The sequence below is a fragment of the Phocoena phocoena genome, chromosome X, assembly GCF_963924675.1.
Source record: "Phocoena phocoena chromosome X, mPhoPho1.1, whole genome shotgun sequence".
In the NCBI taxonomy this organism is placed as follows: domain Eukaryota; kingdom Metazoa; phylum Chordata; class Mammalia; order Artiodactyla; family Phocoenidae; genus Phocoena; species Phocoena phocoena.
Genome location: NC_089240.1, coordinates 46,158,384 through 46,185,936, shown reverse-complemented (window position 1 = coordinate 46,185,936; position 27,553 = coordinate 46,158,384). Strand labels below are relative to the sequence as shown.

Here is a 27,553-nt window from a genome sequence, read left to right as displayed (position 1 = left end):
TTCACTAAATTCTACTTTCTTCTGTTTTTTCTAGTTTCTCTTTTGTTTACTTTTTAATGAATGCATTAATGCTGTACTGTTCTCTTTTGCATAGTTTTTTCCATATTCTTTTTGCCATATTTGCATTAATAGTAGTCTTAAGGCACGTTTCTATATACTGTCAAAAATTGGTCAGATTAATACGCAAGGACTCTTTTTTTTCCGCGGCATGTGGGATCTTCCCGGACCAGGGATCGAACCCGTGTCCCCTGCATTGGCAGGCGGATTCTAAACCACTGCACCACCAGGGAAGTCCCTACCCAAGGATTCTTAACATTGCTGATGGTATTTTTAAATTGCTGAAAGGGCTTTTTAGAAGACATTTTGTCCATTTTCATCAGTAAGTTTACATTCACTTTAACCCAGCAAACACACACCGCCATCTTACATTTTTTCCTGCTTAAGCAGACAAAAAAGGGTATATTTTTAGGTTTATCAATTCTCACCATTATGGACTGGTTTATATGCATGGTGGTACATGTATTTTGTAGAACAGTATGCAGCCATTCAAATTGAATGAGTTGTAGTGACGTGGGAAAGATAAACGAGATTATATGGTGTATATTACAATTGAAAAAACAAGCTAACCTCATTCTTATCAAAATACGCTCATAAAAATCTTGAAATTTTCAGGTTTTATTTATATATTTTTTCTTAAATTTTATATATTTAAGGTGTACAACATAATCTGATATACATAGTGAAATGATTCTGCAGTCAAGCATTATCTCCTCACATAGTTTCCCTTTTTTGTGTGATGAGAGCACCTGAAATCTACTCTCTTAGCATATTTCCACTACTCATTACAATATTACTAACTATAACTGTCATGCCTATACATTGCCCCATAAAAATCTTGAAGAGTAGTCACTAAATTCCTAATGGTGATCAATCTCTGACGGGCAATACTAGAACTTTTACTAAGCTCATGCACGCGATTAAATTGTTGTACATTGAGCTCTGGGTTTGTTTTTTTTTTGTTATTTTGTTTTGTTTGAGCCTTTGAAGTTTTGCTTTTAATACCTGTGAAGAATCTCTCGGTTTCTTATATCTTTCATCCTTTTTTTAGCTACTGAAGTGGTGACTGTGTTTGTATTTCAAGAACCATCACTGCTCTCCTCACTCCAGGACAATGGATTGACAGATGTCATGCTGCATGCACTGCTGATCAAAGACGTGAGACCTTTCTGCTGATCTGTAAAGAACGCTCCATGCATACCCCTTTCCATAAAATATACAGACATATACACACACACACTTGAAAAGCAGTCTTATGGCATGAAAATCCTATCTTTTGTTTTCTATATGTAGTATTGAAACTATTGGAGGGTGGGGGGAAGGGGTAGTTAGGGAGTGTGGGATTGACATGTACACACTGCTGTATTTAAAATGGATAACCAATAACGGCCTACTGTATAACACAGGGAACTCTGCTCAGTATTCTGTAACAACCTAAATGGGAAAAGAATTTGAAAAAGAATAGATACATGTATATGTACAACTGAATCACTTTGCTGTACACCTGCAAACTATCACAACACTGTTAATCAACTATACTCCAATGTAAAATTAAAAGTTTTTAAAAAAGAAAGAAACCTTTGGACCTGGTCATCAAGATCCTTTTGATCTCTCTGTGTAGTACCCCTGGCCAAAGTTTCCTAACTTTGTACCTGGACTCTTTCAGATGTCTTCAAGCTCACTTTATTTTCTCTCTAGGTTCCTGCTACCCGTGAAGTCCTTGGCTCCCTCCCAAATGTATTCAGTGCACTCTGCTTGAATGCCCGAGGTCTTCAGTCATTTGTACAGTGTCAGCCTTTTGAACGTCTCTTCAAAGTTCTTCTGTCTCCAGATTACCTCCCAGCCATGCGGAGGAGGAGGAGTTCTGATCCTCTAGGTAAGTAAGGATTTGCCTTAAAATAAATAATTGGTTGGCTGTTGTGCCAAGAGTTAGGTGATTATCAAGCCACCAGTTGGCAAGGAAACCCTTCCTTGACCTCCATTCATCATGTGTCTGGCTAGGTGTGCTAAGCTTAATGGGAATTATCACCATATAGTCTATTGCAGGGAGAAAAGAATACTTCATCCTTAACCTCTGCTTATAATATTTCCATGCTTCTCAACAGTTCACTGTTAAATGTACTGTTACAATGCTGGTGAGAAATAGGTCTTAGAAAACCAGCAGTAGATTTTCAGGTCCACCATCTAGTCTTCAGCAACAGGAGATCCTGGTAATCTTCTGTTCTCATATCCAAGTCCCTAAGATAGTCACAAATTAATAGATTTCCTTCTCAGTGTATTTGAGACCAGATCATTGAGGTGTAGCAAGAAGGAAGGGTTCCAGAAAGAATCCAGTTTTCAAAAATGTGCTTGGTGCTTTGTCACCACTGTAGCATTTTAGCCACTACCATTCTTTACCGCGTCAGTCAGGGTTAATGGTTTATGGTTCTTTCGTTTCTCGTTCTCTCTTCACCCTACAATACTAGTTCAGACCTTGACAGTAGAGATTACTACGGTAGAATGTAGCATACATGGTTACTTTAAAATGTGTTTACTAGACTGATAAATTTCTTTCCTCCTCCCCAGTGATTTGGTTGCAGAGGTTGGTGTGAATTCATTTGAGAAAGCATGGCATTAGAAAATCACAACAACCAGCTCAGTTTCTTCTTTCCTCCTTATATTGGCACCAAAAAAAAAAAAAAAAAAAAATAGCCCAAGCTCTATTTTCTTCAGTCTTTCTAACAATTCCATTTTTGACTTTAAGGGGATACTGCCTCCAACCTCGGGAGTGCTGTTGATGAGCTCATGAGACATCAGCCAACCCTCAAAACAGATGCAACGACTGCGATCATCAAGGTGGGAAGTGATACGGCTGTGACCATGGGCATGAGAGAGCAGTGAAGTGGGAGTTTTTAGGAAAAGGCAAGACCTACTGGAGGTCATTTGGATTCTTAGACTGTGCCTATAAGAGGATTATTCTGCCTCATTTTCTCCAAGTCCTTGGGTTGGTCCTTTACCCCACCCCCCCAAAAAAGTCACTTAAGTATTGCTTTCTTATACAGGATACTAAGAAGTTGCCAAGGCTTAGCTTCTGTTTGTAAAAGCATATTACCCTTTCTAATCTTTGTTGCTTGGTTTTTGTTTTGGGGTTTTTTTCCCCCACATTTACTAGCCCTGCTGGTTGCCTCTTAGGATTGTTGAAACTGGTAAATGAGTTACTGGTGGTTGGTGAATTAGAACATGGGGTCACATCAGTCAGTCAGTCACTTAACAGCCATGTGACCCTGAAGAAGTTAACTTCATAGGACTTCAGTTTCCTTGTTTGTAAAATGAAATTAATGACTATATTCCAGGAATAGTGTATATAAAGTGTTTTGGCACTTGTGTATATAGCACATAGAAAGTGCTCCAAAAATGTTAGTCATCTCCCCATTCCTTAATTACTAATAAGTAATCTTGTTTCCTTTGCCTTTCAGTTACTTGAAGAAATCTGTAACCTTGGAAGAGACCCTAAATACATCTGTCAGAAGCCATCAATCCAGAAGGCAGATGGCACTGCCACTGCTCCTCCCCCAAGATCTAATCATGCTGCAGAAGAGGCCTCTAGTGAGGATGAGGAGGAAGAGGAAGTACAGGCCATGCAGAGCTTTAATTCTACCCAGCAGAATGAAACTGAGCCTAATCAGCAGTAAGTGTTCACAAGACAGGTTCTCTAGCCTTGTGATCTTGAGCATGTTGTTTTCATCTGTAAAAATGAGGGAGTTGGATTAGATCCAGTTATAAGGTTCTTCCGGCCCTAAATGTCTGTAATTTATCTTTCTTCGACCCTTGTGTGTCGTTTGTGCTTTGGTGTTTGTTTTGGTTGCTTTAGCAAGCTTTCTTTTTTAAATGCTGTTCATGAAATTCAGTCAGAATTCAGTATATCACATTAAAAGGCCTTCTTCAGAGGATTTCCCTTTGTTGATTTGGTATTCCATGTCATTGACTGCTTGATTGTTTTCCATAAGTGAGCATACATTAAACACATTGCACTTTTGAAGCCTATCTCCTAAGAAGTTCTTAAGAGTTACAGGGATTTGTTGTTGGTTGGTCTCTGTTTTTGTTTATTTCATCTGTTCATTCCAGATACATCAGAAGGCTTTGGAATGTACTGTATGATTGTAACTAGGCACAGTAGATTTTCCTTCTATTTATTTGAGGTTTGTTCTACATGAAAATTGATTACCTGGATGGTGAGATGGGGATGGGGGGGTGAGCTTAAAGACTGCTGGTAGACCTGGTTCTTCGAGCTTACAGTGTTCGCATGCAAGGGATGAAAAGCAACTGCTGTAGCTGTAACTCTTAATCACCTTCATGCTCGAAATGGGCATGATCCCTCTGGACGGTCATGCATTCTTTAATAAGTGCTCTTTTGGTGTATATATAGAAGTAGTTCTGAGAAAAGCATGAGCATTTTATTTAGGTGTGGATTTGAATGGGTTTGAGCTCATCTCAAAGGGTGGCTTGGGACTTAAGAGAAGATTATGGTGGAGTAGACAGCAGGAGCGAAGGTCTAGAATCCAAAACAGGTATGCCCTCTTGGAACTCTAGAAAGTAATGAGCCTGTTGGTGTGAATTTTTTGGAGGGGAGGCATTACGTTTGAAGTATGTTGCTTTCTTGGGCAGATATATTTTCAGTATCTGAGAAGGCAACCCTGCCTTCATCTAGCACCATCTTCTGTTTTGATTAAAATGTTGTCTTTCTGAGAGGAGGTGTTTTAGAGTGCTGGTAGTAACATAGTTCAATTTGTATAAAACTGTCAAGCTGTTCACTTAAGTTTGTGCACCTTTTGCTTGTATGTTGTATGTCAATAAAATGTTTACATGCACACACACAAAAAATGTTCTCTTTCTGGAAAAGGAGGATACCCTAAAAGAAAGCAGGACTTTATTTGCAAAGGAGTCGGAATCTTAGTGCTTTTTTGCCACATCCTTGATTGTCAGCCATATCCTGCTGGTATAGGATTCCTGTTCCTGGCTGCAAACTAGGGATGGATTTCTTGAATGTTAGTAATGGTGGTGGTTTTGAGTCAAGCTGTGTACATTCATCTGCATATAACTTTTCTACCTGGATTTCTTAATACCTTTTGTCTAACATGCCCAGATTTTAAGCTGCCTTGGTAAATTGACATTTTCTCAAGCCCTCATATGTCTTCACTCTGCATGCCTTTCTTGGAATATCATGAGTCACTGTATATTCTATTCATATTTATCCCCCAACCCCAAATTATCTTATCTCCTTCTTTTCCATCTACCAAATTCCTACAAGTCTAGCTCAAATGTCTTATTCTTGTTTTTTTTTTTTTAAGTTTATTTATTTATTATTTTTGGGTGTGTCGGGTCTTCGTTTCTGTGCAAGGGCTTTCTCTAGTTGCGGCGAGCGGGGGCCACTCTTCATCGCGGTGCACGGGCCTCTCACTGTCGCGGCCTCTCTTGTTGCGGGGCACAGGCTCCAGATGCGCAGGCTCAGTAGTTGTGGCCCACGGACCTAGTTGCCCTGCGGCATGTGGGATCTTCCCAGACCAGGGCTCGAACCTGTGTCCCCTGCATTGGCAGGCAGATTCTCAACCACTGCGCCACCAGGGAAGCCCAAATGTCTTATTCTTAAAAGAACTTTTTTTAACCTCTAAATAGGAAGTTGATCTTTTGTGTTCTCCCAACATTTTTGTTAAAATCATTTATATATTCTAATGGTTTCCCCCACTAATCTATATAGTTCTCCAAGGCAGGAACAATGTCTCATTCAACAGTGTATCCCGATCACTTTGTTTATAGTAGGTAATCAGTTAATAACTGTTTATTTATTGAGTTGATAAAATGAATCAGGAGTATTAGATTAAGGAGTCCCTGAGTCTTAAATGCCAAGAGAGCTGGGCCTAATGAAACATGAACAAGAATGAAGAAATAGTTAAAATCTAGACCCACAACATTAATACTGTATCATAGTATTAGTCATATGTAGCTTCTAAGCTGCAAAGGACTCTAATAGTTGCTGTTCCGTGGTATTGATGTTCTTCTGCATGGTCTGGGTGTTCATCAGCACCTCATTCACATAACATATCTAAGAATCTCACAAATATTGACATATGTACTTTTCCACTTCTGTCACCTTCACAAGCTTCAATTGGGTCATTACGTGGATTATTAGGGCTGGAAGGGAACACAAAAGACTATCTAAACTCAACCTACATTTTGAAAGCCACTACCTACTATAGGTAAAATTCTTTTATCTCCTTATCCCAGGTAGTTGTTATGGTGGGAGTTGCTATGTACTTTCTGCCAATATGGGAAAGTGGCTTTGAAAAATTTGCAGTGTATGCCACCCCTCTCCCCAAAAGTCTTGTTTGTATCCTTCCCCCACCCAACACAGAATTCTTCAATGGGACTCCCGAACAAATTCTGGTCTCCCATGCCCACGTCTGTTTTCCAATGCCTTAAATAAACGCATGAGTAATTTTTTCCATTAATTTTAATTGAGGTATAATTCCTATACAGTAAACGGTACAGATTTTAAGTTTCCTATTTCCCTACCCTAAAATGGGGCAGCTACCTATCTTATTTCTGTCATTCATAGAATAAGTTTGCCTGTCCTGGAACATCGTATAAATAGAATAAACGGAGTCTTATATGTATATCATATCTAATGTATGTACTTCCTTGTTTCTGGCTTTTGTTGCATAGCGTATTTTTGAGATTCATCCATGTTGTGTCTATCAGTATGTTGTTTTCGTTGCTGAATAGTATTCCACTGTATGAATATACTACAGCATTTATCCACTCACCTGTTGACGAAGTTTTGAGTTTGTTTTTTTTTCCAGACTAAGACAGTGTTCTTTTCCCTTGGTTTTGTCCCCAAAATCAGCAGCTAGCATTGAATAAAATGATTGATTGTATTTGATCTTGAGACACGTGGTTTTGTGCTACAAATCTGCAATAAGGAAACTTAGGCATTACAGTCTACCCCAAATACATGGAGTTCTATTGTACATTCAAAGGCATTCACCACAAGTAGTTCTAAATACTTGGCTTTTGGCCTCTTTCTTCTGCCTTCTGAATTGTTTGAGCTCAGCAAAACTGATATTGCTGGGGGTGAATATACTTGCCAGTAAGTAACCAAGGTTTTCAGTTGGGGCACCATGGTTTATTTTTGTGATTGATTCCATTTATTTTGCCTAACTTAACCACCTACCCTGAACAACTTGAAAGAAATGGGTTATATATATCCATGTGGTCTTTGGAAATTGAATAGCAACTGTCTGGGCTTTAAAGGCATCAAATGCAGAGAAGCAGTTGTTCCCTGAATTGTGGCCCACTGGGAGGGCTCTTTTGCCAAAGGCAGCTGTGTCTCCTCAGGAGTGGTAAGAGAGACCTGATTTTCCCCACCCCACCCCCGAAAAACCCCAAAACATGAGATCTGTTGTCCTGTACCCGTGTACTATGACACTCAATTGGAATCCTTCTCCACCACATCTGATTAAGGGCTCCAACATCATAAATACCCATGTAAAAGTGACTAGAGTTAAAATTAAGTTTGGGAATGTGTGTTTTGGAGAAGGCGGCGAGGCAGCAGTTTTTGATTTGACAGTTAAGATAAATTTGTTTCATTCTTCATGGAAATGCAGTCTTTCATTGTTTCAAAGATGCTCTGGGTCAAAGTTTCATATCAGGTTAGGATTAGAATGACTTTTCTTAAAACCAGTGGTAGGGGGATTTCTACTGAAGAAAGTTGATCATTTTTACTCTTCCTATATGATGCCCTGAGCCTAGAAGCCAAAAAGATGAGGGTGGGGAGAAAAGTGGTTACTGAACAAGTTCAATCCTGGAGTTTAAGAACCACTGTTGGTTTGTTTTCTCTCTTGTTCCCTCCAACTTCCATCTAGCAAATGAAGAAAGTACATTTCATGATGGTGCTTTGGGTCTTTACCATTATATTTGGCTTCTACAAAGGGGCAGGTATCTCCCTGGGCTTAGAGCCATACCTGTACTTCTTAGCTGTAGAGATGGATCTCTTGAGTTCTTCCCAAGGAGGTGCAGTCAAGCTGGGGCGGATAATTGGTGTAAGTAGCAGGGAATGTGGCAGTGGTTCTGCGGAGGAAGTTTACAGTCAGGGAAGGGTTTGCAATCTTCCCATGGAATCATTTCACTCCTGGCTTATGTATAGATCCTCCCTTTGTACAAAGTTCTTCCCCAGATTCTTCATTGAATATGTTCACAACATCCTACCCAAGCCCTAGCTCGAGATATTTTAGCTCTAAAGCCATTCATCATGCCTCTCCACTCTTTGCCTATTGCCTAGTCTCCGTTTTGCTGCCACATATCCCCATGCCTGGCAAATCTTTGTTCACATTTTATCTTGCTCAGAGACGAAATTATTTCTTGCCAATTTTTCTGCCTTCTCCCCCTACCTCTCCCTTCTTCTATCTCTGCCCTTTTCTCCCAAATTTCTCCCAAGGGCCTATATCTAAAATGTTCTTATTCAACTCAAGTTTTGTCCTTTTCTAGGGTTTATCTTTTAGGTAGATTTTGTTTCATTTCAATATACTTTGTGGGGTTTTTCCCTCTGTTTATTTCTTACAAAAGCCAAGGTGTAGCCATTGGTCTAAAGGCTGCATTTTCTGCAGCTATGGCATTATTGCAGCCTTCTTATCTTCAATGCATCATTGAAGCATCTGAAGCAGGAGGACCTGATCACAATTTTTGGGTAGTTCAGGAAAAGGTTGTTAGAGAAGGAGACCTTGGGTGTTGCCTTCATCTTTGACCAACTTTGACTTTTCTGAATGGTTTACCAATCTAAGCATGGAATCTTGACCAAAATTAAATTCCATTTCCTGCTCTCTATAACATTAAATCTGATGCAAGAACACGGTAAGATGTTTATGTATTTGTTTCTTTGCCTAGCTCCTTTCTTCAAGCAAATATTTAAATAGTCTCTTAATTGAACATGCTTATTTTTAGTATTTTCATATTGATGAATTCCTCCTATAGTAGTTTGCCTAAAATAGAATAATTTCTTTTGAGATATGTATAAGTGCTGAGTTTGTGAAAGCTTGGTTTTTCCTTTTGTGCTCTCAACCTACTCAGGCTAGGAAAGCTACCTTCAGAATTGATTTCAGCTCTTTTCTTTTTCCTTCTTTTTTTTTTTTTCTGTGCTATATACTAAAGGCTGTAAGTCTAACTGAGAGAAAGGACTAGAATTTCACGGTTTCCTTTTCTTCGCTTTGTTCTCTTGCATTGGTATTGTGAATTTCTGTGAAACTCACTCTTTTCTCCCTTAACAGGGTTGTTGGTACAGAGGAACGTATTCCTATTCCCCTCATGGATTACATCCTTAATGTGGTAAGATTAATGGTAGGGTAATCTGAGTAAAGGTGTGTGCTCTTCTGGAAAATGTGTGGGGTTACCAAATAGTCTGATGACTTGTGTTTATTTTCACTGGGGCCCTTAAAGTGCAGAGAGCAGCGGGGAAAGATGTGTAAACCTTGTTCTGTGTGATTTGCCAAAAATTAGCTAACAGTCCCTTTTTGAATATTCCCAATTTTCTGTTCATTCCCCTTTGGAATCCAAACAGGAGGAGAATGGGCTTTGTTAGGCCAGTCCAGTATTATGTTCTTTGAGTGCATCCCAGCATATTTTTTTCCCGTTACTTGCCATTTTTTTCCCATTAACTTCTCTTTTACCAATAATAATAATAATAATAATAATGTGGTGTTTTATTTTAACTTCTGTGTGTCTCACAGGAAAAAAGGAAGAGTTTGAATTTTCCCAGAGTTATTTACCTATAAGGGGAAGCCCATTTAGCATTTGTTCTAGCCCAGTAAGCACTTCCAGACTTCCAGAGATGGTTTCTCTTTTGCCTGTGTGTTTGTTTCCCGTATTTTACTTTCTTACCCTTACAAAATGCTCTGTTTAGTCTGAATCACTTCCAGAGTTCTAGGTTTCATTTGTATTATGAGCACATTTGAAGAAAAGTATCCGTGATATTTGCTTCTAGGGGAGAGGCAACACATTATCTTTAAGAAGCACTAAATGAGCAAATTAAGAGATTAGACCTGATTCTGCCACTAATTCATGGTGTGGCCCTGAGCAAGTCATTTAACCTCTCTGTGCTTCTCAGATTATGTGACTTTAGGTGTGGCTGAAAAGATACATTGGGAAGAAGTTGTAATTCCTTATTTTCTGGATGTTTAGGGGTCATTTCATATACCTATTACTGCTTACCTGAGGTTTTGATATTCTAGAAAATACTGATTTCATGACTATAAGGTTACCCCTGTCCTAATTCCAAGCTGGCATTTTAGTTCCAAGTGTCAGGCTCTAACTTTTTTTTTTTTAATTTTTATTACCTAGATGAAATTTGTGGAATCTATTCTGAGCAACAATACAACCGATGACCACTGCCAGGAATTTGTGAATCAGAAAGGACTCTTGCCTTTGGTTACCATTTTGGGTCTTCCCAATCTGCCCATTGACTTTCCCACATCTGCAGCCTGTCAGGCTGTTGCAGGTGTCTGCAAATCCATATTGGTAAGAAGCATCTGGCCGAATATTTTCATTTCTTTTAGAAATCAATTTTGCAATACTTCTGTATACATGTTTTTACTGTGGTCTCCCCTTCAACTAAAACATAATGAAGAAATTGGCGGTTATGTACTGTAAGTGGATTTTGTGACTAATAATAGTGTGCCACGTTATTTCTCATTGAAAAGTCAAAGTGTTTGTTCTTTGTTCCTGAGTTTGGTATATAGTTCTAACATATGAGTTTTTTGGAAGGGAAAATAAATCTGCAAGAAAGCTTTGGAAGTGGGTTTTAACACAGTCTGGTTTGTTTAGCCATGTATTTTTTTTTCCTTTCTCAGGCTTGATAGTTGTGTATTTTAAGCATGATTGACCTATAGTTCATTGCTCAAATTTTGCCCAAAAATGAAGTTGCTTTATTTAAGTAGTGGTAAAAGAGATAGAACATGATATTTACCGCTTTAACCATTTTTGAGTGTATAGTTTAATAGTGTTTAGTACATCACATTGTTGTGAAACCCATCTCCAGAACTCTCTTCCTCTTGTAAAACTGAAATTCTGCACCCATTAAACAGCAACTTTCAATTCCCCTCTCCCTACCAGCCCCTGGTAACCACCATTCTACTTTGTCTGAATTTTGACTGTTCGAGGTATGTCATGTAAGTTGAATTCATGAAGTACTTGTCTTTCTATGACTGGCTTAATTTGCTTAGCATAATTTTCTCAAGATTCATACATGTTGTAGCATATGTCAGAATTTTCTTCCTTTTTTAAGGCTGAATAGTCCAGTGTATGTTTAAACTGCATTTTGTTTATCTATCCATTCATTCATTGATAGACATTTTGGTTGCTTCCACTTCTTATGAATAGTGCTGCTACGAACATGGGTGTGTTCTCCAGACCCTGCTTTTTTGTATGGTGGAAACACTTAAGATCTACTCTCTTAGCAAATTTCTAGTATATAATACAGTATTATTAATTATAGTCACCACGCTATATACATTAGATCCCTAGAACTTATTCATCTTATAACTGAAAGTTTATACCCTTTGACCAACATCTCCGCAACTTCCCCCAGCCCCTGGCAACCACCGTTCTACTCTCTGGTTCTGAGTTTGACTTGAAAGTGAGATCATACTCAAGACTCTGCTTTCAGATATTTTGGTTATCTACCCAGAAGTAGGATTTGCTAGATCATTTGGTAGTTCTGTTTTTAATTTTTTGAGGAACTGCTATACTGTATTATTCACAACATCTCTACCATTTCACATTCCAACCAGCAAAGCACAAGGGTTGATTTCTCTGTGTCCTCACCAATACTTGTTATTTTCTAGTTTTTTCATACTAGCCAATCTAATGGGTGTGAAATGAGATCTCGTGGTTTTCGTTTGCATTTCTCTGATTAGCGATGTTGAGCATCTTTTCATGTGCCTGTTGGCCATCTGTATGTCTTCTTTAGAAAAATGTCTGTTCAGGGCCTTTGCCCATTTTTTTTTTTTCCGGAACAGTACATTTTATTTGACAACAAACTCCCCAATTTGTCTCAGTTGTGACATATAGATGGCTTTGGATTGCTTTTTTGGTGGTCACCCATGCTGAACAAGATTTTTCAATCTTCCAAACAACCAAGGCTCAGAGATTCTGCGTGTCACTTTAGTTCACAAATCCAAGTGTGTCCTCCATTCATTGGAGCATTTTGGCATAGATTCCCTTTGAGGTAGAAGGGTAGAGATGAAGCCGTTCCTCCAAGTTTAAAGAAGTAAGGTGTTGCTGGCTGGTGCTTCTCAGAAGGCTGGCACATCTGTGTTTCTTGCCTAATTCTTCTCATTGGCCTGGAGCCTCTCTTCACTCTTCTCTAGATAGCCTGGCACTATTTTTTCCCCTCAATTGCCTGATGCTTTCCTTCTCTCATCAGCCTAGAGCTTCTGAGGAAAAGGGAGAGCCCATTTTTTAATAGGGTTGTCTGTTTTTGTTGTTGAGTTGTAAGAATCCTTAATATATTTTGGATATTAATCCTTTATCAGATAAATTATTTGCAGATTATTTTCTCCCATTCCATGAGTTGCTTTTCACTCTGTTGATAGTGTCATTTGATGTGAAAAAAGGTTTTAATTTTGATGAAGTCCAGTTTGTTTTTTGTGGGGGGGTTTTTGTTGTTTAGTTTTTGCTTTTTACGTTTCATTGCCTGCGCTTTTCATGTCATACCTAAGAAATCACTGCCAAATCCGGTGTCGTGCAGCTTTTATCCTATGGCTTTTTCTAGGTATTTTATAGTTTTAGCTCTTATATTTAGGTGTTTGATCTATTTTGAGTTAATTTTTTGTATGGTGTAAGGTAAGGTTCAGTTTCATTCTTTTGCATGTGGGTATCTAGTTTTCCCAACACTATTTGTTGAAAAGATTGTCCTTTCCCTATTGTACCCTTGTTTTGGCAACCTTGTCAAAAATCATTTGACCATATATGCAAGGGTTTATTTTGGGGCTCTCTGTTCTGTTGGTGTTGATTTCTATCTTTATGCCAGTACTACACTTTTGATTACTGTAGCTTTGTGGTAAGTTTGCAAATCTGGGGATGTGAGACCTCTAACTTTGTTCTCTTTTAAGATAGCTATATCTATTTGGGATCCCTAGAGATTCTGTATGAATTTTAAGAGAGATATTTCTGTTTGTGCAAAAAAAAAGCCATTGGGATTTTTATAGGAATTGGATTAAATCTGTGAAGCTTATTTATTAGCTGAGTTGTGCAATGATAAGTAATTTCTGCTAAAAATCAGAAATCCAATTTCTTGCGGACTTGGAAAGATCCATAATTGTGACATCTGCATTTGATATTTTATTCTGCTTCCCTTTTTGCAAATATTGAATTAAGTGCTATTTATGAGAGAGGGGGGGAAAGGGCTGCTCCATCTTTATCCTACCTGTAAGATACTGTGTGAGGGTGGATAGATTTATTTAAAGCCATAGGAAAAGCACATAAGTTCTCCTATCTCTGAATGGCAAGTGATAGTGTTCACTGTCAAGATTTTTCTTCTTACTCAGAAAGAAATTGCAGGGGCCATATAATCCTTGAGTTGTCTCCAAAATAAAATGCCTAGCTGATGCCTATCCTAGAATTGTCTCTCTTATTGTGGTAAGAAAAAAACATTTGTAATAGTGGTTCATTTCCATGCTTTGGAACCTTGCCTAACATTGCTCCCTGTTGTGCAAAATTTGGAATTAATCTTACAGCATGGAGTCCTTGCTGTAACAGTAGTCCAGTTTGGCCATCACAATCTTTTAAATTTGATTGGCCTACCACCTTTGAAAGCCTCTCATTCAAGAGAAGTAATGTGTTGCTCTAAAAGGCATTTAGGTATGTCATACCTTCGTTCATGTTTTGGCTCCACCACTTACCAGGTGTAAGACCATGGCCAGGTCTGAAATTTGTGAGACTTGTCTTCCACTTCTTTCACTGTGACTATTAAGGCATGCATATGAAGTTCATTGTACATTAATGCTTTAATTATTCTTCTTATTTCAGACACTGTCACATGAACCCAAAGTCCTTCAGGAGGGTCTCCTTCAGTTGGACTCCATTCTTTCCTCCTTGGAGCCCTTACACCGCCCAATAGAATCCCCTGGGGGCTCAGTGTTGTTGCGAGAACTGGCTTGTGCTGGCAATGTCGCTGATGCTACCCTCTCAGCTCAAGCCACACCTCTACTGCATGCGCTCACTGCTGCCCATGCCTACATCATGATGTTTGTTCATACTTGTAGAGTTGGACAGGTAAGAATTATGTTAGGTGTGAACATGTTGGCTTAAAGTCGGTAAAATACCTAGGGTATATACGTGGCATCTTAGTGTACTTAGAAGCAGTTCTGCGTAGGCGAGCTGCTGAAAGAACAGTTTTAGGGTGAGTTCTTTTGGGTGGATGACTTAAGTTTATGCTTCAAGTTGCTGTCTAGTTTCACTTCCCCTTAGTATTTTTTTCATTGGAAGTTGGGTGACCATATAACTTGTTTTGTGAACTGGACCTTCTTGAGAGTGAAAGAGATTGAGATAAATACAGGTATTAATAGATCTGTAGCATCCATATAGGCCTTAGGGATGTATAGTCACCCCTTTTAGCAGACAAGGCTCAATTGGGTGCTCATCTGACCGTATTACTTCCTAATATTTCTACAAATGCCTGTAGGCTTGATAATAAGATGGCAAGAAGGAAATTTGACCACAGAACATTTAAGTTAATGGTGATTAACAGATTGCTAAAGATTTCCTAAATATCAAACCTTATGTTTACACTCCATGTGAGGATCCTCTTATGGTTCCAGAAAGTTGAAGTTTGGGGGTGGGGGGGTTTGTTTATTTGTTTTTTGAGTGCTCACAGTTTTGCCACCCTTAGTTGTCAAGTAATCAAGTCTAAAGATTATTGGTGTCATATTTTTAGCAGCCCTGTTTTATGCTGTTGAGCTAGGAGTGTGTTCTTTGGATCAAATTAAGTGAAAAGCACAATTATAAACTATTTAGAAAATAATTAAATTACACAGAAAAGCTTTAGGGACTGATTTGATTGATTGATTGAAATAAAGAAATAAACAGGCAATAACAAGCCCCCTCACCATCTAAAAAAATTAGTAAGCTGCCAATGAGTCTATAAAACTGTTTCTTCCATTTAGAAGAACAGAGTTGCCTGTGACTCCTATTTTTCACTTTACAAAGAAGAAATGAGAAGGGATGTTAGAGACATACTGTAAATATTGTACAAGAATACCCTCTGGAACTATGATCTCTTAAGTGTGGAAATTTTGATGAAGTATACAACTCTGAGAATAGTAAGGAAGGAAAAGTAGAATCCCTTATCCTTTGTAAATAACTAAAAGTTGATTTTGAATATAAATGTTCAGAGGGCATCCCAAAGATCACCTTTTTTACTTTGGCTACAGAGTGAAATTCGTTCCATCTCCGTAAACCAGTGGGGCTCTCAGTTGGGTCTGAGTGTTCTGAGCAAGCTGAGCCAGTTATACTGTTCCCTGGTGTGGGAAAGCACTGTCCTTCTCTCCCTGTGTACCCCAAACAGGTAAGGAAATGGTCATCTCTTTTACTATCTCTGTTGTCTTTCCTAACAGAAAAACTAAGCTTAGTGAGCCTGGGGTATTACTTTGGTCAAGGATAGAAAGGTAAAGAGTTCAGAGGCCTCCTTGTCTGTCTTAGTTCATTCGGGCTGCTATAACAAAATCCACAGATTGGGTCCTTATAAACAACAGAAATTTATTGCTCAGAGTTCTGGAGGCTGGAAGTCTGCATGGTTGGGTGAGGGCTGTCTTCCACATTGCAGACTTCTCATTGTATCCTCACATGGCAAAAGGGACTAGGAATCTCTCTGGAGCCTCTTTTATAAGGCAGTAGTTCCATTCATGAGGGTTCTACTCTTAAGACTTAAGCACCTACCAAGGGCCTTACTACTAATACATCTCATCAGACATTAGGATTTCAGCATTTGAATTTTGAGGAGACACACATTTAACCAATAGCATTGTCCTTCCCACTTATAAGCCAAAGGACTTCCTTACAAATGTGTCATCTTTGACCTGATATCTCAATTATGCTGTGTCAGCATGGTGGGTGTTTACAGTTTGGTCCTGTTGTTAGCCAGATATAAAGAGTTGAGTTGGAAACCTGTTGAGTACTACCTCAGGAATTCCATCATTGCAGATGTTTTATTAGGTTAACTTACCTGCTATAGGAGGGGGATAGTGTCAGCCAAGCAGGTCAGAGACCAAGCACAACATTAAAAAAATGAGTTATCAGAGGTTTTTTGGCTCACTGTTTCTCTTCTTGCAGCCTGCCATCTGGGTGTGAATTTGGTCAGGCAGACATGCAGAAACTGGTTCCAAAGGATGAGAAGGCAGGTACGACCCAGGGCGGAAAAAGATCAGGTAACTCCAAGAAACTAAAATCCTAGCCATTAATTCTCTTAAGTTCTGTCTGTCTCTGTCTTTATAGGTCTATTGTGAAATTTTAGTAGGTCTATCATCTGTAGTCTTCAGTTTTTTCCATTCATTAATTTTTAATTATTTTAAAATTAAACTATTTTCAGTTATTTTTTCTATTAAAAAAATACATACCCACAATGATAAAAATTAGAAAATGTAGTAGAAAGAAGAATCGCTGATATTTATACCACAAAAAATATTTTGGAAGTATCTGCTAATCTTTTTCCCTGAAGGTATGTTTTATTAACATAGTTGTGATTATCTTAGACATAATATTTACAGGTCTCTTTTCACTTAATATTAAGTGCCATGTAAAGGTACCATGAATTAACCATTCCCTGTTAAGTTTCTAATGTACTATTTTGAAAACTGAACATCTTTATATGTAGTTTTTTTGAGAATGTAAGATTGATTCTTAGAAATTACAGTAACAAAGATTATGGTGGGTCTTTAATTTTTTGTATGCTTATTTTTCAGAAGCTTAATTTCTTACGTTAAAATGGTAAATGACTATTCTAAGTGGCTGTGGAGCACTTTAGACCCACACTGTCCAATATGGTAGCCACCAGCCACGTGTAATATGGCTATTTTACATTACTACTTGTAATGTGGCTAGTACAACTAAAAAACTGAATTTTCTTTCTTCTTTGCTCCCTCGCTCTCCCTCCTTCCTTCCTCCTGTCCTTGTGCGTGCTGCCTCACACTCCCCCCCACCTCCACCCACCACCCACCCCTGTCTGTCTGTCTGTCTCTTTTTCTCTCTCTCTCCCCTCTTGTTAAGTGGAGGGTGTTATGGGTTGAATTGTGTGCCCGCCCCCAAAAATTATATGTTGGAGTACTAACCCCCAGCACCTCATAATGTGACCTTATTTGGAAATAGGGTTGTTGAAGATGTAGTTAAGATGAAGTCATAGGTTGGATGGAGAAAACTGAATTTTTAATTTTTATTAATTTTTTTTGTTGTTGTTTGGGGTTTTTGTTTGTTTTTTGCGGTACGCGGGCCTCTCACTGCTGTGGCCTCTCCCATTGCGGAGCACAGGCTCCGGGTGCGCAGGCTCAGCGGCCATGGCTCACGGGCCCAGCCGCTCCACGGCATGTGGGATCTTCCCGGACCAGGGCACGAACCCGTGTCCCCTGCATCGGTAGGTGGACTCTCAACCACTGCGCCACCAGGGAAGCCCCTATTAATTTAAATATAACAACTATTAACTCTATTCAGTTGTTGGAGGACTTTTAAGTATGTTTGGAAAACTTGGGTATGTGAATCTTTTTTTCCCCAGTAAATCATATGAAATATAAATATAGATCGATTAATGAGAACTTAATGTCTGTATTGAGATGCTCTGTAAGCATAACTATGATACCTGTTTTTTTAAATGCTTAATATGAAAATGTATGCTCAGTCATTTTTATATTTGATTACATGTTAAAATAATTTTTATTATATTGGGTTAAATGTATTAAAAATTATAGCTGTTTTTTACTTTTTAAGTGGTTACTAGAGATTTTTTAATTACATATGTGGTTCACATTATATTTCTCTTGGACAGTGCCGTTTTATAAAATAGCTTTTATATTATATTACAATAGAAGTTGCAAAATGCAGTAAGCAGAAATTATATTGGGTGGGCCAAAGAGTGCCTTCGTTTTTTGTTTTAAGTAAAAATACAAGACACATTTTTCATTTTCACCAAGAACTTTTTTGAACAACGTATTCACCCTTTTGTTCCACTACCTTCTGCCATTTTTCATGCAACTTCATAATTCCATCTTCCCAAAACTTTTTATCTCTTTGAGCAAAGAACTTGTTCCAGGTGCCTTTTACAGTCTTCCAGGGAATTGAAATTTTTTCCATTAAGAGGATTCTGTAAAGACCGAAATAAATGGAAATCCGAAGGTGCAATGTCTGGTGAATACGGCAGATGAATCAGAACTTCCCAGCCAAGCTGTAACAGTTTTTACCTGCTCATCAAAGAAACATATGGTCTTGGATTACATTGATGGAAGATTATGCGTTTTCTGTTGACTAATTCTGGACACTTTTCGGCGAGTGTCGCTTTCAGTTGATCTAATTGGGAGGAGTACTTGGAATCAATCATTTGGTTTTCCAGAAGGAGCTCATAATAGAGCACTCCCTTCCAGTCCCACCATATACACATCACCTTCTTTGGATGAAGACCGGTATTTGGTGTGGTTGGTGGTGGTTCATTTCGCTTGCCCCCACGATCTCTTCCGTCCCACATTATTGTACAATATCCACTTTCATCGCCCGTCACAATTTGTTTAAAAATGGAACATTTTTGTTACGTTTAAGTAGAGAATCGCATGCAGAAATACAGTCAAGAATTGTTTTTTTCGCTTAACTTACGTGGAACCCAAACATCAAAGTGATTCACATAACCAGGCTGGTGCAAATGAATGTCAGTGCTTGATTTGGATATTTTGAGTATGTTGGCTATCTCCCACGTGGTATAACGTTGATTGTTCTTAATTAATATCTCGGTTTGATCGCTGTCAACTTCAACTGGTCTGCCCAACAGTGGAGCATCATCCAGTGAGAAATCTCCAACATGAAACTTCGCAAACCACTTTTGACACGTTCAATCAGTCACAGCACCTTCTCCATACACCGCACAAATCGTTTTGTGCATTTCAGTTGCGTTTTTACCTTTCTTGAAATAATAAAGCATAATATGCTGAAAATGTTGCTTTTTTCCCCCTCCCATCTTCAGTATTAAAATGGCTACACAGAAATTCACCAATTTTGATAAGTCTTTTTTTAAATGTGTGCTGATATGACAGCTGTCACATAAAATCTAACAAAATTGTTTTGAAGGAAGTTAAAGACAACTAAGTGCTACTGGAGCCATCTTATGGGAAAAAACGAACGAACCTTTTGGCCCACCCAATACAATCTTCTGACCGTAATGCAGCAAACCTAAAATTAATAAAAGTAGCTTTTCTAGAAAGTTTTTTTCTCCTATACTCTGCATCAAGGAGAAAATGAATTTGATAAACTATTAAGAAAACAGTGAAGATAATTCTGTGTATAAAAACCTATCACAGAGATAAACCCATGCACATATGGTCACCTTATCTTTGATAAAGGAGGCAAGAATATACAATGGAGAAAAGACAGTCTCTTCAATAAGTGGTGCTGGGAAAACTGGATAGCTACATGGAAAAGGATGGAATTAGAACACTCCTAAGACCATACACAAAAATAAACTCAAAATGGATTAAAGACCTAAATGAAAGGCCAGACACTATAAAACTCTTAGAGGAAAACATACGCAGAACACTCCATGACATAAATCACAGCAAGGTCCTTTTTGACCCCACCACCTATGAGAAATGGAAATAAAAACAAAAATAACCAAATGGGACCTAATGAAACTTAAAAGCTTTTGCATAGCAAAGGAGAACCATAAACAAGATGAAAAGACAACCCTCAGAATGGGAGAAAATATTTGCAAATGAAGCAACTGACAAAGGATTGATCTCCAAAATATACAAGCAGCTCATGTAGCTCAATATCCAGAAAACAAATAACCCAATCCAAAAATGGGCAGAAGACCTAAATAGACATTTCTCCAAAGAAGATACACAGATTGCCAACAAACACATGAAAGAATGCTCATTAATCGTTAGAGAAATGCAAATCAAAATTACAGTGAGGTATCACCTCATACCAGTCAGAATGGCCATCATCAGAAAGTCTACAAACAGGGCTTCCCTGGTGGCGCAGTGGTTGAGAGTCCGCCTGCCGATGCAGGGGACGTGGGTTCGTGCCCCGGTCCGGGAAGATCCCACATGCCGCGGAGCGGCTGGGCCCGTGAGCCATGGCCGCTGAGCCTGCGCGTCCGGAGCCTGTGCTCTGCAGCGGGAGAGGCCACAACAGTGAGAGGCCTGCGTACCACAAAAAAAAAAAAAAAATCTACAAACAGTAAATGCTGGAGAGGGTGTGGAGAAAAGGGAACCCTCTTGCAATGTTGGTGGGAATGTAAACTGATACAGCCACTATGGAGAACAGTATGGAGGTTCCTTAAAAAACTAAAAATAGAACTACCATATGACCCAGCAATCCTACTACTGGGCATATACCTTGAGAAAACCATAATTCAAAAAGAGTCACGTACCACAGTGTTCATTGCAGCTCTATTTACAATAGCCAGGACATGGAAGCAACCTAAGTGTCCATCGACAGATGAATGGATAAAGAAGATGTGGCACATATATACAATGGAATATTACTCAGCCATGAAAAGAAATGAAACTGAGTTATTTGTAGTGAGGTGGATGGACCTAGAGACTGTCATACAGAGTGAAGTAAGTCAGAAAGAGCAAAACAAATACCGTATGCTAACACATATATATAGAATCTAAAAAAAAATGGTCTTGAAGAACCTAGGGACAGGACAGGAATAAAGACACTGATGTAGAGAATGGGCTTGAGGACACGGGGAGGGGGAAGGGTAAGCTGGGATGAACTGAGAGAGCGGCATTGACATATACGCACTACCAAATAGATAGCTAGTGGGAAGCAGCCGCATAGCACAGGGAGATCAGCTTGGTGGTTTGTGACTACCTAGAGGCGTGGGATAGGGAGGGGGAGGGAGGGAGACACAAGAGGGAAGAGATATGGGAACATATGTATATGTATAACTGATTCACTTTGTTATAAAGCAGAAACTTACACACCATTGTAAAGCAATTATACTCCAATAAAGATGTTAAAAAAAAGGTATGCTTAAAAATTGTATTGAGATTGCTAAAGATAGAGAAAATGATAAGGAACTAATAAAAAAAGCAGACATAAGTTTTGAAACAACAAATAAGGATTATATGACAGCTAATTATTGTATTGTGGAGGAAGGGGACAGAATTAATAAAATATACACGAAAATGGATGAAACCAAATGTTAGAATCTCAAATTTTGTCAGAGTCTTAAATATACCAACTTTAAGTCAAGGAAAGAATAAAATAATTTACTAAAAACCAAGAACGAAATTAGACTCGCAGTCAAAGAATTGCCTTGCATAACAATTTAGATACATTTTTTCCCAGCAGTTTCTTTCACACATTTAACAAAGGTGTCTTCATTTCCACATAGTTTTTCCAGAATATTACACAGAAAATTTGATGTGTTTTATAGTTTGCCTAATGCTGATTCTTAGGTCAAGAGCACACGCCCCCCCCAGAAAAGACTCATCTCACGTTCATATACAAAAATCTTAAATTCTAGGAAATATATTTCTCCAGTGGTAATCTGTGATGTCCAAATTGAGTTTATTAACGAGCTCTAAAATTCTAGCAGGGTGTGCGCCTTGAGTGCATGGGGTCACCACACACACTGTAGTTTATGTGAAGTTTCTGGGTCATGCAGTGTGTCTACAGTCTTCCAAGGTAGCCCTTGAAAGTTAAGACTTTTAACATGCTCTCATTGGAAGATGTCAGTGTTAGCTACTTAGAAGGACTCCAGGGAAAGAAGTACAGTTTTGTGGTTTTTTCTTTTCAGATTTAGGAAGTTGTGGACACTTAAAGAGTAACAAGCACTATAGATAGCTCTTTCTTCGGACTCTTCAGAACAAGGAACCAGGTGAGTGCTGGCTCAACATGGTCTTATTGCTCCCCTCTTATGTCTACAGATGGGGAACAGGATGGAACCACTGGAAGTATGGATGCTTCTACCCAGGGCTTGTTGGAAGGCATTGGGCTTGATGGTGACACGCTGGCTCCTATGGAGACAGATGAACCTACTGCTTCAGACTCTAAGGGCAAATCTAAAATTACACCTGCCATGGCTGCCAGAATCAAGCAAATCAAGCCGTTATTGTCAGGTGAGTGATTCTCTTCCTTCTGCTCCCTTTTAGAGCCTGGTATGGCTGTATTGTTTCCTTTAAGAAAGTTTTAAACTTGGTGGCTCATTTTCAGGTGTCTGCCATGTGACAGGCTCTGTACTAACTGTTAGGGATACAGAGATGAGAGAATCGCTTTCTGAAAGCCAAGTCTACCCCTCCTTTTCTTCCTGCTCACTCTTCTACTACTGCAAATAACCTCTGCTCCTACCGTTTCCCTGAAATGTCTCACCAAGGTATCTGTAACCTACTTGTTGCTAAGTCCATTGGATACTTTTCAGTCCACTTCTCACTTTTCCGCAGCATGATGGTTGACCTATCACCTCCTTCTCAAAATACTCCTTTCTTGGCTTTTGTGGTATTAATATTAAGCCCTCCTGCTTTCCTGTTACCTGTCTGGCTACTGCACTCAGTCTCCTTTTCCTTTCTCTGTCCCTCAGATGTAGCTGGCAAGTGACATAGTTGATCTGTGTTTTAGTAGTTACTTTGCCAGCTCTGTGGAGACTACAGTAATATGATGCAAGACCACATTAAAGATGTGCACTGGGGACTTCCCTGGCGGTCCAGTGGTTGAGACTCTGTACTTCCACTGTGGGGGGTGCAGGTTCAATCCCTGGTCAGGGAACTAGGATTCCGTGTGCTGTGTGGTGCAGCCAAAACAGTGAATAAAGATGTGCACTGATCTGTCTTTGCCATCTTTTGCCCCTTAATGTAAAATCAGTGGGGAGCCTATTTTCTATGTTCTGTACCTCTACCAATTTTGTACATTTGCCACTTTCTGACACCTTAATGTGAAGGAAAATGTAGACAACTCCTGGGAATTGGGGGCTCTGCCCAAAAGCAAGCAAAACTTGGCCTTTGGTGTTTCCATTTGTTACTTTAAACCCCCTTGAATTTTATGTTCTGTTTTAACTTGTTTAATTCTGCTCCTTTGTTTTAATTTGAAAGTCTACTGCCACTTTCCCCAAATTGAAGGAAGATTGACCATCCAAGAAGATGCTAATGTTTATCTCCCCTTTCTTTGTTAGACCTCTGTGACCTTGGCACATTCTGGGGTTTCTGTGTGGGCCCAGCCCATGCTTTTGATGTCTGTTTCTCTGTGGTTACTGGCCTTTTGTTTTTCTCTTTTATCCTTGCTGACTACCTTTGAGCCACTTTGCTGTCTATTCACCTGAAAACGGTGGTGGAAAAGTACAAACTTAATGTGTACATGCGTTAGGCTTTCAGAGTCTAGGCCCACCCAACCTCCAGCCAGGCAGTGCGAGTATCTGTAGCCTGATCCCTCATTAGGATTGGGAGATCCTAATTTGGGTGGATTGGGAAAAAAAAGAGACCTGTTCCTTTCTTCTTATGCTGTATATCTCAGAGCTTACTGAGTTTTTGGGGTACAATATGTGGCACCAGTTCAAGTAGAGCCTATTTGTTTACAGTGGGTTCATATATACATGTGTATAATTAAGAGATGTGCTTTGATTCAGACCTGAATCGTGATGAAATAATGTTTATTTCAGGCATTCTGTGACAGCGTTTTCATTTGTGATTTTAAGAGTAATAAATATTCACTATAGAAAAAGTACAGAGAAATGTTTTAAGGAAAGCAAGGAAATTACCCAAATATAATGTGTTTAGATATATTTTCTTTCCCTTTTTCTGTACATCTCCTTTACATGTTTATATTTGGATTCTGCTTTTTTTTTTTTTCTTTTTTTCGTTACGCGGGCCTCTCACTGTTGTGGCCTCTCCCGTTGCGGAGCACAGGCTCCGGACACGCGGGCTCAGCAGCCATGGCTCACGGGCCCAGCCTCTCCGCGGCATGTGGGATCTTCCCGGACCAGGGCACGAACCCATGTCCCCTGCATCGGCAGGCGGACTCTCAACCACTGCGCCACCAGGGAAGCCCCAGGATTCTGCTTTTTTGGTTCAGCAGTATATACCAAAAAGCATCCTACAAAGATGAAAATTTGAAATACTTGTAATCTACCTAACACCTTACAAGATTTTTATAAGAAGGCCGCTTTTTAAGTTTTTATGCTTTTCCTAACAATTTTTTTCCTTTGGGGACCATACATTTAATGTTGTGATGAGACGTTACTAGTATATAACAGATGTTCTTTTCTGGTCTAAGTTGTTAGCATTTTTGCCATTTTTAAAGTTCTCTGTAGGCATTTTAAGTGACTCCATAATTCAATACATAGATATATCATTTACTTAAATAGTTCATATTGTGTATTGCTTTCTACAAAGGTGGTTTCAGTTTATATCTCCTAACAGTGTGAGTGCTTATCTTGTTTGTCTTTCATATTTATTATATATTGAATGCCAACATACTTCTCTGTCTCCTGCCTTCAAAAGAGGCATTTATTCCCTGTGGAGCTTCCTTTTCAGATATCATATGTAGAGACAAGTCCAGGTGTTTCATAGAATGTTTGAGTGGGAGGGAGTAGTCAGTCATTAAAATGTATTAACAGTAATGTGTCTGTTATAATGAAACCATTCTGAAAGTACTATACAGCCTTATTCTGACTTTTGGGTTCCAGCTTCCTCTAGATTAGGCAGAGCACTGGCTGAGCTATTTGGACTCCTTGTTAAACTTTGTGTGGGGTCTCCTGTCCGCCAGAGAAGGAGCCATCATGCTGCCAGCACCACCACAGCACCAACACCCGCTGCTCGATCAACAGCCTCAGCTCTCACTAAGCTCCTCACAAAGGGCTTATCTTGGCAGCCTCCACCATATACACCTACTCCACGCTTCAGGTGAGGTTCCGCTTGAGATGCAGAATCTAACTGGTTCCTTCTCCACTTGAATGTAGAGTGAGCCACTGAATTAGAGGACTTGGAGGTCCCTTGTTTTACTTTTAAATGTGTACCCCAAATACTGTTTAAGCTACTTGTTTTGGTTCTGACTAGTCTAAGATATAGAAATTTTAAAAGCATTTGTAATCAAACTGCATTCCAATAACCTTGTATTTACTAGTAGGTGGGAACTGTCACCCTTTTTTGCCTTAGATTTTTTTTTTTTTTTTTTTTTTTTGCGGTACACGGGCCTCTCACTGTTGTGGCCTCTCCTGTTGCGGAGCACAGGCTCAGCGGCCATGGCTCACGGGCCCAGCCACTCCACGGCATGTGGGATCTTCTCGGACCAGGGCACGAACCCGTGTCCCCTGCATCGGCAGGTGGACTCTCAACCACTGCGCCACCAGGGAAGCCCTGCCTTAGAAATTTTAATATCCAAACTAGTCACCCAATGCAATATTAAATTTGACTTTTACTTGAATTTCCCATTGCTTCTGTGTCTGCCTCAGAGAAGGTTAACTTTTTGCTTTTTCCCTCTTCCAGGCTGACATTCTTCATCTGTTCAGTTGGTTTTACATCCCCAATGCTGTTTGATGAGAGGAAGTATCCCTACCACCTCATGCTGCAGAAATTTCTCTGCTCTGGAGGCCACAATGCTCTTTTTGAGTAAGGATCATGTTGCTTTACAGAGAAGCATTGTTTGGAGTTTGGTCTTTTCTGTGTGCCTTAGCAGCCCACAACTTTCTAAGCCACCTGTCCTGTGACAGTGAGATACATAGAGACAGCTGTTGGGTATACCCTTTCACATTTCAGGAACTAACTGTATGTATCTCCATCTTCCTGGAGGGTGTGATTCAGCCTGTCCTAGGAATGTTTGTAAGGGTCTCTGTTTTTCTTCATTTGGCTTGTAATGTCTGGTACATATTTTTCTAATAGACTTGTCCTTTGCTGCTGTTTCTCTGAATATGATCATTTTTCTGCTTCTTTTGATCAGAAGATTCTAAGCTAAGTTTCACTTTGGGGTTTTTGTTTGTTTTGGCTTTAAAAGTAAAGCTAGAAGTGGTAGTAATTTTGCCATATATGCGTATAACAAATATATGTCAATAATATATCAATAAAGCTGGAATAAAAACCCAAATAAAAGGTAAAGCTCTGTATTCAACATCTTGTAATTACCTATAAGGAAAAAGAAGTTTATATATGTGTATATATATATATAACTGAATTGCTGTATACCAGAAACTAACGCAACATTGTAAACCAGCTATACTTAAAGTAAAAAAGGGGGGGGAGGGGTAAAGCTAATAAATGTTGGACAGACTGGAAGCAATAGCTCCAAGAGGAGGGACTGGGAAGCTTTCGAATGTGTCCCTTTCTCTCCCCGTCCTCAATCTAAAATACTAATATTCTATCTCTATACTTTCTCTTATTTGAATTTAGAACATTCAATTGGGCTCTGTCCATGGGAGGCAAAGTTCCTGTTGCAGAGGGATTAGAACATTCAGACTTACCTGATGGCACAGGAGAATTCCTAGATGCCTGGCTAATGCTGGTGGAAAAGATGGTGAATCCCACCACGGTGCTTGAATCTCCACATTCACTGCCTGCCAAATTGCCTGGAGGTGTTCAGAACTTTCCACAATTCAGTGCCCTCCGCTTCCTTGTGGTAACTCAGAAAGTGAGTAGTCAGCATTCTAAAACCAAGAGCAATTTCTCATGCCAACTGGGTAGCTCCCACTCTGTTTTGTCCTCCTTAGTGAAATAACTCGATTGGTAGAGAAACACTGGCTCCTACTCCCAGATAGGGCTGCCTTGCAGAATGGGATAGAGACCACTTGATAATTTTCTGTGGTGTAAACATTTGAACTGTAAACTTCAGATTGGTACTTCCAGGTTGGGTTAAATGCCCCTTCTCTGTACTTCCTTGGGCCCCCCCAACCTCAGTACTGCCTAAGATTTTGTTATTGGCACTGACTGTGGAAGGACCGTCTCATAAGTCTTTGACTTATTCTTCCTGGGGTTTTGAATTGAGACAAAATGATCTTTACACAGCCTTTCAAATGACTTACAGGCAGCCTTTACTTGCATCAAGAACCTGTGGAACCGGAAACCCTTGAAGGTGTATGGTGGGCGAATGGCTGAGTCCATGCTGGCCATCCTGTGCCACATCCTCCGAGGAGAACCTGTCATTCGAGAGAGACTGAGCAAAGAGAAGGAGGGGTCTCGAGGAGAAGAGGATACAGGACAAGAGGAAGGTGGCTCCCGCCGGGAACCTCAAGTCAACCAGCAACAACTACAACAGGTGGGGTTCTGGCCTCACACTCCAGGATCAAGACTTT

The 27,553-nt window shown here is 39.5% G+C and overlaps 1 protein-coding gene across 1 annotated transcript in view; it reads left to right on the top strand.

The window, feature by feature from the left end:
- Positions 1 to 27,553, top strand: part of HUWE1 (HECT, UBA and WWE domain containing E3 ubiquitin protein ligase 1) — a 142,873-nt gene that overhangs the window by 64,528 nt on the left and 50,792 nt on the right. Inside the window, exons 19-32 of the mRNA XM_065900835.1 lie at positions 1,109 to 1,215; positions 1,756 to 1,933; positions 2,801 to 2,892; positions 3,513 to 3,724; positions 9,354 to 9,411; positions 10,423 to 10,599; positions 14,110 to 14,355; positions 15,513 to 15,646; positions 16,411 to 16,505; positions 22,212 to 22,403; positions 24,959 to 25,175; positions 25,758 to 25,880; positions 26,655 to 26,892; positions 27,286 to 27,516. Of these exons, the coding sequence (XP_065756907.1) occupies positions 1,109 to 1,215; positions 1,756 to 1,933; positions 2,801 to 2,892; positions 3,513 to 3,724; positions 9,354 to 9,411; positions 10,423 to 10,599; positions 14,110 to 14,355; positions 15,513 to 15,646; positions 16,411 to 16,505; positions 22,212 to 22,403; positions 24,959 to 25,175; positions 25,758 to 25,880; positions 26,655 to 26,892; positions 27,286 to 27,516 (2,300 nt within the window). The remainder of the gene's footprint in view (positions 1 to 1,108; positions 1,216 to 1,755; positions 1,934 to 2,800; positions 2,893 to 3,512; positions 3,725 to 9,353; positions 9,412 to 10,422; positions 10,600 to 14,109; positions 14,356 to 15,512; positions 15,647 to 16,410; positions 16,506 to 22,211; positions 22,404 to 24,958; positions 25,176 to 25,757; positions 25,881 to 26,654; positions 26,893 to 27,285; positions 27,517 to 27,553) is intronic.